Source organism: Chiroxiphia lanceolata, chromosome 6 (assembly GCF_009829145.1).
Source record: "Chiroxiphia lanceolata isolate bChiLan1 chromosome 6, bChiLan1.pri, whole genome shotgun sequence".
In the NCBI taxonomy this organism is placed as follows: domain Eukaryota; kingdom Metazoa; phylum Chordata; class Aves; order Passeriformes; family Pipridae; genus Chiroxiphia; species Chiroxiphia lanceolata.
Window position 1 is genome coordinate 3,100,850 of NC_045642.1, and position 11,165 is coordinate 3,112,014.

Below are 11,165 nucleotides of genomic sequence, written 5' to 3' on the forward strand. Positions count from 1 at the left end.
AATGCACCTGAGAACTCCCAACATAATACATAAATATCCCCTATATCCTGCACAGCAACAGCACTTTCCTTCATCCTTTCTCCCCCCGCCTTTCTCTTTCCTTTGCTACCACTTTCTTCTCCATTTTAATGCTCTAGTTTTCCTTTTGATAGCTAATTAAGTACCTTATCTCACCTCAGTAACAAGCACACCATAATACATAATACCTTGCTTATTTTGGCATTTCCCCCCTCCTTCCTTTTTATTAGAGAAGATTCTTTTATTCATCTCATACCTTTCTTTGATTATTGCTCTTGCATGTCTATTAATTTTAATAATTTCAAGGTTACAAAGGAAATGACCCACCAAGTGTGGCAGGTGACCCTGTTCCCAGAGTTCTGATACTGTGGTACAACAGGAGAGGTGACGTGCTGGGATAAAACCATCTATTGAGAGCAGCTCATAAACTTCAACCCCGATTCCCTGTGGTTTAATCCAAAGCCCTTCACTGGTGCCAAAAATGAGTTTTAAGGAATATATGTATAGTAAGACTTCACCAGTTGCTTGGGAAAGCTTCAGCTCTGCCATGTCTTCCAGTGTATGTGTTCAAGGCTATTTAAAGTGCATGTATGTGAACCACTTGTGCTGCATGTGAAAACTGCATGTGGGACTGAGAACTTGAGAAGTCACCTCAGGTCCTGGCACTGCAAGAATAAAAACTGTGCTCAGAGAGTGCAGGGAAAAGCAGCCTGGCTGAAAATGGATCTGTATTAATGTGCCATACATGAGCTGCAGGAATCTGTATAAATACACTTCTCCAAGAGGTCCTCTAGGCATTTTGACTTTCAATACTTCAGCTCCACTCAGAATTCGTGGACTTTGCACAAACAAGTTGACAGCACATTAAAAATAGACACAGCTTTATTGGCCAGATTTAAATCTTGTTAAATGTGCATATTAAATGTTAGCTGAATGCAATGTTTAAAAAATTTATTCCAACATTAGTGTATCATATATATCAGCAACATACTTAGCAGACAAAAATGCCACTCGGATTACATGACAGTAAAAGTCAAACAAGCAGTACATGTAAAAGGTCAGCAGTACAGTTAGAAAGTCCATCTATTTTCACTCCATTCTGTTGCCTCAAACTGACAGTATTGCATAAAAAAGTAAAAGCATAGTAAGAACATTTTCTATAAAAAAACAGTATAGTGTCTCATAGTAGCACTCTTCTTTTGCAGTCCTTTGCTTAGAACATACCACATTAAATCTTTCCCAGGTAAAAAACCCTAAATTTTAATTGAAAAAAAAAAAAAGAAATCCCTGATCGTATTACACCTGGAAGGCAATTTTTGGGTTTCTAATTCTAATGCAGCAATCTATTGTTGCTTAAATTACAGTAGTTCCAGCACACAACTCTCTTTATTTTGGTTAAAGAACACTTTTAGGTATCGAAACACATCAAAATGAAATATTCCAATAGTAAGAATCAGCACATCTCCAAACTGACCAGGCCATTTTTCTAACTTTTGTCACTTTTTCAAGAGCTTCAGCAAATGTACATGAACCATTATAAACCTAACCATACTGATATCTTTAGTTAGAATACTGCTTAATGACAGGTAAAGGCAAAGTATTATGTAAAGGCTTTTTTTGTTATGTGATGTTAGCTCTTAATATGACAATGAATTCTCTTTTCAACAGTTTCTGTATATGAAAAAGTAATACCATGAAGCATCATGACATATTTTTAAGATACATATATATATATTTCTTTTTAAATAAGCTGATCCCAGATTTTGTCCACTTTCTATAATATGATACAACATATGCAAAACATCTGTTTGTATTGTATTACATAGCAAGTGGTCTGAAAAAGATAAGTTTGAAAGAAGCACGGAGTAGGAGTCAAAACATAATTCAGATTCAGGGTCTGCATGCAGAGCTTCTGCAAATCAATGTTGTGTCCCAAAGGTATTTTAAATAGCATTGTTCATTCACAACACACCTATTTTGCTGACATTTTTTCAACTGTAGTATATTAGGACACTTTATTACCTGAAGGAACTAATGTTCCATAAGCAGAAACAGTGCATCTAATGCTGAATTTCCAGATCTGTTTGCAGCTTCAATCAGATTGTACGTTTTGCATAGAAATATCCTTTAGCATCTCATCACCTTTCTGTCTGAAGCAACTGTTTGCATTGCTAACAGTAGCAAAACCATGACATCTAAATTAAGCAGTTTAATTAACAGTATATGTGCAGGAAGCAGCACAGTGCTTTCCTTGTGCAAATCATGGTGTTGGATATGTAATTACGGTGAATGATACTCTTCTTTGGCTTACACACTAAGCAGCAGAGCTAATTTATTTACACATGCATTCCTCTAATAAATCCACTACAAAGATATCTGAATATTCAAGAACATGGGTCAGTTCATGATGAACATGAATTGCCAACATGCTTGATTGCTCAAGCAAACTTAGAGAACGAAGGTGAATAACTTACAGGAACGGGAAATGTACATCTGCATCATCTCCTTGACTGGCAGCCAAACCATGGGATGTTTGCTCGAGGTAGGCACTTAATGTTAAACCTTTAACAGCTCCACTCAGGACATTGATTTAAAACTGTTACAACATTAAGGTTACTCACCAAGAACTCCAAGGTTTGCTAAAACAACACACCTTAAGCTGTGGTAGTAGTAAACAGTACAGGATTCGGCTGATGTGGAATACAAACCTCAATTTTTTGTGTGTATACTTGCAAGGAAGTATAACTTTCAAAGTGCAAATAGAGTAAAATTTTCTTATCTTGTCTAGCTTGTGTACTTCAGCATGAGAGAACTCAGCTACGTGTTACTTTAACCCAGCCATCTAGGCCTGAAGTGCTCTCTGGAACAGTTCACGTGGCACTGAAGCAGGAGTGTGCCAAGGCAGGTGTGGTTTGGCTAACACTGAACAGCTCTGTCTGCAGGTTCACAGGGGCCTGCAAAGCACCCTTTGGAAACAGGCACTGCCCAACAGAGATAATTTTCACACCTTTTGCCAGATGCAAAGAAACAAGGCACTAAGCATGGAAGCGTTGATATGTTTTAAATATACAGCAAAATCATAAAAATGCCTAAAATGCTTCAAATTAGAAAATGAGGGCACATTCATAAACAGCTGGAAGCTACTTTGCACAAGTAGTTATTATACATTTATAAATTCAGTAACTTTGTAGAAAAGCCCCATAACAAAACAGAAAAAAATACCCTTCTCAAAGATTCAAAATAAAAAAAAAAAACCCCAAAAAAACCCACAAAAAGAAAAGAAGAACCTCAAAACCCCAAGCTCCTATGTATAAGGACAATAACAGCATAAGCACAGATTATCCAGCCTGCTTAAAATCTTTTGGATGAAAGTCCAAGAACAAAGCATCCAGCCAGATCAATTAGTGTGGTGGCCCAGCTCCCAGCCCACTGCCCTGTGCAGTCACACTCCACAGTAAAGGCACCGAGTACAGACACACAGCTTTAGCCCTTTGCTGGCATTCACAGAGAATCCAAACAAATAAATAAATAAAGGAGCAGCTTTGGCCAAAACTGTCAAACGTAATCTTCCAAAAATGGCAGTTTTTGAGACTGAGAAATAAAATAACTGTACCTCTCCAAACTGGACACATATTTTCAAAAGCCACTGCAATTAGATGATTCCACAATATCAACATTAAAGAGCAAACTCTTTGGCAAATTATATCTTTATAAAAATAAATTATGGCTTTTTGTTTACTTCACTAGTATGTATTATCTGAATTCTGTGCCTATAAATAATTCCAAGTGGAATTAAGCCAATATAACTTTGAAAAATCAATTCCTTCTACAAAATATATAGAAGTTCAAAGCTGCAAATCAATGTTTCATAAGACATAGTGGATAAAAAAAAAAAAAAGCCCCAAATCCTAACCCTTGTATCAGGAGTGTTCTCCTATTTAAATGATCACATAACAAAATAGTAATTTCAGCATTTTCCACAGAGCAGTCCTCTATGATATCCCTTTCATTCAGCTGGGATATAACCTGGAACTTTGCAGTTAGCAACAGGGGGAGGGCTTGGTGGTAATGACCTTATCATACCCTGTGAGCCCTTTGAGGGTAACAGTCCCTACACCAGGAGTCCAAATTCTAGGATTACAAGACTACAGTTATTAGTCAAAGTCACGGGTAAATAAAAACCAGTGCTGAAGTCAAACAGTTGATTTTCCTAAACCTTGAAAGCTCAGTAAAACTTTTAAAGAAAAGTCTAAAATCTTTGGACTGAAAGTGAAGGATTGAACTCTCCTACAGCTTTCGACATGATGCATACTGAGCAAACCACAGACAAAAAAAGCTAAAATGAGCTAAATCCCAAACAGTTGGTTTCATGGCTACATTGCTCTGGATAACTCCATTCTCCCTTCCGTGGCGATGAACTCTTTCTCTGTGGCTCGTTTATCACCTTGACACAGTCTCTCCTTCAGTTTTTCAAGTTCATACTCATGTAGGATTTTTTGTGTTAAATACTTTTCACGTTTTATCTTGGCTTTCACATCTGCAGGGACATCAGGAATCATCCACGCTACAAAGAATTTGACGATGAATACAACATGCTAAAAAACAAACAAACAAAAAGAAGTAAGAACTCGCTACCAAATGAAACACCTTTTGTTTTATCTAACACCAAAAAGGTCACTTTCTCTTCACAAAAAGAATACATTTCATTTGGCTGTCCCGGAACACTACATAATACCAAGCTAATGTGTATCTAAAATGTGCATGAAGATTAAAACACATCCTTTTATGCAGAAATTTTCATTCCCAACCATTAATGACTTAGCAAACCCAAGAGGGAAGTGTCAGGGTCTGAATCCCAACCCTGGCTTTCTAAGTCCCCTCTGTGGTTTGTTAGACAGTTCACACAGCCATGCTGATAACACTCAGCTACTGAGAGCTGATAAAGCACAGCAGGAAAAGGGGTGAGAAGAGCACTTTAACTACTCCCTTTTCTCTTCATAACTTGCTCAAACTGTGGCTTAACACTGAAGTGCCAGTTACCCAAACTATTGATTTAGCTATTTTTAGCCAATACACATCACTGCAAAATACTTTGTGAAAGTGAGACAAGTGCTAGTCCTGGTGGTTCACATCTCTTCCACCTGTATAAAGACCTTTTTTATTTTGCTGGTGATTTTGATCAACATTAGCAGTCTCCTCAGGTGTTTTCACTGCTCCTATTTTGAGGTTAACTTGCTGAAGTTGAAAGGCCCAATAATAGTAATCATTTAAGACATGAGTACTTGGTATTACTTAGAGAAGAAATTATTTCATATTCCCAGCAATCCTATTTTCTGTAATATTATTAACTATCTAGAGAATCTATAAGGTACCAATTTCAAAAGGCAATTTTGCAGGCAACATACCTCCATGATAATTATAAAGGCCAGTTTTGCAGCAAGAATGTGCCAGAACTGCATACTGTGTAAGTATTTCCTCTCATGATCTGGAGGATATCGATAGTCTCTGTACCTGTTGGAATGACAGACAAGCAAAGGTGAAATGTCACTGTCAGCCTGGGACAGACTACAAGCTTAGTGACACTTACAAGCAAATACAGCTGTCACTTAAGGAACCTTTTCTTGTTTTAAATGGTCTGTTTCCTTTTGTAGAAAAAGGTTGCATCTCAATTTGTTTCTATCTTTTGTTTGCCTAAACACCCTCACATTCACAGCAACAGAGCAGAGATGAGGACATGTGAGACCCGGTACATGGGTTACTTGTTTTTCAGACAATGATCAAATAAAACAGGACAGAGTGATGGGATGTATCACATGGTAATGGACATGTATAACTGTGACAGGCTGTGGACTGGACAGATGCAGGGTTTCATGGAAGGACAGTCCTGAGTAAGTGTTCTACACCATCACACAAATGTAGCTGCTTCTGAAAGTGCTGAGGTGGTTGGTTTGGGGTTTTTCAGTTTGAGATTTTTTTTCACCAAGTCAGTACTTTTCTTTTACCATGGACTTCTCCAAAGTTCTTTCGTGATTATTCTAGAATCTCCAGTGCTTCTCGTAGCAAGAAGGGACTGTTTTTAAAATGAAAGCAGGACAGGTCTGATCATTGGTGGTATTGAGCAAAATAAGGATTGACTTAAAAGACCATATCTCGTCTTCAGCTTTGGAATCTAAAGATCTCCTTTATGCTGCTTCCTTGTCCACTGATGCAGCCTGGAAACCATTGAAAAATATAGGCTGAAGTTTGATACCTTAGGGACAAAAATCTCCTTCATCACTCAAAAATCAACAGTTTAATTAAGTAAACAAAAAAAAAAAGCAGAAAGCATATTAGCAGTGAGACCCTCAGCAGTGATTTTTTTTGACGTGATTTTTGTTACTGGCTTGAGCTCTTACCACCTCAAGCATTACCTTGTTAGTAGCCTAAATATTACCTCTCATACTTTAGAATGATCGGAATGACATAATTTAATTTCTAATGGACTACTTAGATTTGCACTGATTTTTTTATGCTGTATTCTAAACAAAGTGATAAAATATCACCAACCTGCAGATGACAAAGTTTTCTGGATTCTCTTTAGGTTTGTTTCTGTCAGGAAAGTCTGAGATTAGAAACACTGACAGACTATTGTTTATGTATCCAGACATAGGTGAGTCTTCATCTTCATAATAAGCATAGTAGTAAACTAAACGAGGAATCATATCTGAAGTGAATGCAACAATAAAAGCCTGAAAAGAAATTGGGAAGAGAAATTAAAAAAGTGGTACAAAAAATTTGTGAGCAGATTCATAAAGGGGTTGTAGTTCTGTCACCCTGATATTACCCTGAATATTTTAAGGAAGGGTAAGAAGCACAATTAGGGCACTTAGTAAGAGATGCTGAGTGCAGCTTCAGCACATTTTGCCTCAAAACTTGAGAGACTGAAAGGGCTGAGGTGTCTTGCTACTTAGGCAATACCTGCAAGTGGATTTGTTGCCTAAAACACTCTAGAAAGAGGCATTTCTTTTGCTCAGCAGTCTCTTTACAGTATGCTTTAGATGAAATACTGGCATAGCATTTAGTTTCCAATTTATGAAGAGGAGCCACTGCTCCCACAGGGGCATCCAGAAGCACCCGAATGAGCAGAATTCCCACAGAACAGGCCTCATAGTGACAAGGACAAAAATCATAGTGACAAGGACAAAAACGCATCTGACCCACAGAATTCATCCACCTTTCCCGTCCCCTATAGTCCCCTCTGGGCAATCAGTGTGGTTCATCAGACTAAGCCTCTGACTGGCCTATGCCATTCCAAAAGGCTGGAAAACACAGACAACTGAATGAAAGATCATGGTCCAAGGAAACGTGGATTGGGAGCTGCCCGTTGTCCACACAAGGAGAAGCCAAACCACCCAAGTGGTTTGATGATATTTCTGTAGGGCAATGTGACACTGCTGATGAAGGAGAAAAAGTATCAGCTGATTTTTAATTCTTCACATTTTGAGTACATGGAAGCATCAGCGTTGATGTAGCACAGTTAACATACTTACATTAGTGACAACAGAGAGGATGGCCATTCCATTCAGGATTTCCTGCCAGACTCCTATGCTGTGCGCTTTCGCAGCCACAGGTCTCCTGTACTGGGTGGTTAATTTCCAGGAGTCTACTCGAATCTCCAGGATATTATTCATCAGAGCAAGAAGGGGAGCCAGGGGAAAGGATGCCACGAAGAGAGTAATGAATCCAAACTGAATGACTGCAAGGGAGAAAAGGAAAGTGTCAAAATCTGCCCTTACAAAAGGGGCACCTCACCTCAGGGTGACGAGGGACTGCCACTCACAGACAAATGGCAAACTTCTGTCAGGCTGCACAACAAATCATGTGCAGCCCTGGCCTGAGCCAAGTGACAACCAGCCCCAGCCCCAAGCCTTCTGCAGTCTCTTCAGGCTGCCATTCAGCAGCACCCACGGGAACAGGCATTTGGGTCCTGTGAAATGCTGCTGCCAGCAGTGCTGGGTACTAATTCTTCCACGGTGCTGCAGTTCTTGCATGAGTGGTGTGCAACTGTTGGGCAACTGGGATGAATTCATACATCAAATTTCTGAATTATGAGAGAGCAACAAGCTACTTTTCTTCTCCTCAGTTTGTACAGAGCAATCCTGTTCTCCTTTTACTTATTAACTATACTCCTAACTGAAAAAGAGGAAATACTTTTACTTTTATCACAACCTTACCTCCACCTATTGGTACTGATTTAGTCAAAACTTTTATACCAATTCTGTATGCAATAGCTCCACTGGGGAGTCTTAACATTAGTTTTAAGAACTGCAAATAGAATACACAAATGATCCTTTCGGATATTACCAAAATTAAATATCTTAGTGCAGAGCCAATAGTGCCACTGTATTTCAAAAACAGGAAATAGAATATTTTTTCTGTTTTAGGCAGTGGATAAAAATAAATTCCCATACACCAGTCACCAGCTCTTCCATGATTTCAGTGATGAGTTCTTCACCTTGGACAAGCAACAAAATTCCTATTAGCTTAGCAGCCCCAGGACAACACTGGAGCACGCTGGTTCACTTGATTCTGGAAGAGCAGGGGCATGGCTGACAACACTGATTGTTCTGAGTGTATTAATTTCACAAGATCACAGCCTGGTATGAAATTAATTAAGTGTTAAGTGACAATAATAACACTAAACATCTCTAGAACACTTACTTCTGTAGAAATCAAATAATACAAAGGTCCACTTTTCAACAAAATGTGTCCTCATAATAGACAAATATTATTTTTTTTAAAGTGCCTTTTAGATTTGGCTTGGTTTCAGTTTTAGTTTTAGTTTCTCAGGTTTAGTAAACTGATGTTATATGCTGACATGTTCCCCTTACCTTTGGGAAGCCCTGCTCCATCACCCAGGCTCCCTCTGCTGGACTGTAGGGAAGCACTGATCAGTGCAAAGCTAAAGCTGAAGGGATTCTCCCTGAGCCAGTTCACAGATCTCATGTCTGCAGTACCCACCCTTACAGCATATCTGGCACTCATCCCATACTTAAAATTTCCACTGACATCAGCTACGAGTATGCTTTGGAACAGGAACAGAACAGACACGGAGGCAGCTGGCTGCACTGAGAATAATGTTCCCTGTTCAAATGAGGGAAACAAACAGTCTTTGCAGTGTTTCTGTGAAATTCCCTGCAGTTCAAGATGCAAAGACAGCTTTTTTTTTTTAATTAGGCTGACCTATTTAATGATTTCCAGCAGTTAAGCAGATGAATCAACCTATAACAATGAATCGAGAAGCTGTTTTTTTGAAAGTGTCAGTACAAGGTGTCTTGTCCTCAATTCCAAACGTGTAATTTTAAACTTACCCATTTCTAAATATTCATAGAACAGGCCTAAGGGTCCAAATGTCTGCAGATCATGGTCTTGTTCCCAGCGACTGTATAAATTTTCGGGATTATTTCTGGCTTTCCGACGACCCCACCAGTTACAAATCCAGCTGCACATGCAGAGAAAAGTTAACAATGAGTGAGGCAGATCAGATTAGCCCAGCTGGTTAGAGCATGGGGCTAATAACAGTGAGTTTGTGGGTTTGATCCCTGTATGGGCCATGCACTCAAGAGCTGGGCATCAATGATCGATGTGGGTCCCTTCCAGCTCAGAATATTCTGTGAAATCTGTGAAGTCTTCCCTTTCTCTGAGCAAGCAATGTGCTTTTACAAGCATAGCTTTCACAGGAAGAGGCCAAAAGCCTCTATGAAATTAGTCTACTCGTCCGAATCTGTGCCTGATCTACAGAATTCTTAGTTTCTTCATATGGCAATACTTGTTATCACTCCTTCCAAGAACTTCCTCTGGCTATATAAGATGAGCATCTCAGTGGAAGAGAGAACTTACGGTACAAAGGCCTCTTGGATATTCCCCCAGATCTGTTTGCCAGCCATGACTATGGTGAGCTGTGTCGTCAGTTCTATCAAGCAGCCCGCAGGGTCACACTGGGGGAGACAACCCGGGGGTTAATGGACACGAATAATGGGCATTACCCAGATAAACCATATTCTGCTACTGCACAAATGAAAGAAAGGAGTTCTCAAACTTGTTAGGACAACACTTAATTTCCAGCTGGGCTGCCAGCCAAGCTACCCTCCCAGGAAGGCTTTCAGTGCTCAAAGTGTGTGATAAAACCCACCAAAACTCAACCACCATTTGAAGACAGAGTAATTCAGAGATGCTTTAGCAGCGGGATCTGCGTGTGGTCCCCACCCCTCAGCCCCAGCAAGGCGAATCTGTGGCTCCCAGTGAGCTCTCAGCACCAGCCAGCCCTTTTTTTTTTTAAGAGCTATGGAGAGAGACCCACTGATATTTCAGGAGAACTGGGGCCGAGGAAAGCTTTTTGATTTTTCACTCTTGTGACTGACGGATTTTCACAGCTTGTGTTTCCCTGACTAGCAACAGCAGGAAGAGTCCTTGGAAGCCCCACCATCAGCCTCAGGATGGCCAGCTGAGGTCCAGCTCAGTTCAGACCAACCCTGCAGTTGGAAATTTATGATTGTATAGGTTGAAGGGAACAATCCACCTTAATCAAGGAAGTCTTACCTCTTCATTTCTCCAGCGATTAAACATGTATGTGTAGGCACCTGGGTAACCAACAAACTTCCCTTTGAAGAAGGCCACGTAGAAGCAGGATGAATAGTAGTTGACAAACTGGAACAAAAACATTTTCATAGTGAGCCTGTTCTCATACTCCATATGAGTTCTGGGGATCTCTGTGAAACCAGAAAACAGTAATGTTATTCTCCTTTATTCCCTTTAAAAAGATACAGATTCATAAATATTCATAATGCACTAGTGATGTGAAAGGAAAAAAAAAAGGAAAAGAAAAACACCTACAAATATTTCATCAGATGAAGTTCCTACTCTCAGACACTCTACCCTTAATTTACAGTGCAATGTTTGGAGCAGGCAGGTAAAGGAAATTCATGTTTTAAATTTTTATAAGCTTTAATTTCCACTTCTTTGTACTGTCCACTAGCACTTGTCCCTTGCCAAATATTACACTATTTTAGGAGATCCAACATGAATTTCAAACAGTAACTACCAGGGTCTCCTGCAGGATGAGAATTTCACTGTTACCAACACACATGATTTTTTTTTTCTTTGTAGTA

General features: G+C 39.4%; 1 protein-coding gene across 3 annotated transcripts in view; it reads right to left on the reverse strand.

Moving 5' to 3' along the window:
* Window positions 1-882: 882 nt before the first annotated feature.
* ANO5 (anoctamin 5) overlaps window positions 883-11,165 on the reverse strand; it is a 54,874-nt gene continuing 44,591 nt past the window's right edge. For 2 of the 3 annotated variants that reach the window (XM_032691212.1, XM_032691213.1), the window contains 7 exons: window positions 10,597-10,766; window positions 9,898-9,995; window positions 9,369-9,499; window positions 7,548-7,753; window positions 6,565-6,746; window positions 5,424-5,529; window positions 3,652-4,613 (listed from right to left, as the gene is read on the reverse strand). In XM_032691212.1, coding sequence (XP_032547103.1) covers window positions 4,392-4,613; window positions 5,424-5,529; window positions 6,565-6,746; window positions 7,548-7,753; window positions 9,369-9,499; window positions 9,898-9,995; window positions 10,597-10,766 — 1,115 coding nt within the window. In that variant the 3' untranslated portion in view covers window positions 3,652-4,391. Of the gene's footprint in view, window positions 4,614-5,423; window positions 5,530-6,564; window positions 6,747-7,547; window positions 7,754-9,368; window positions 9,500-9,897; window positions 9,996-10,596; window positions 10,767-11,165 lie in introns of all 3 variants that reach the window. The other variant, XM_032691210.1, reaches the window with a different exon arrangement.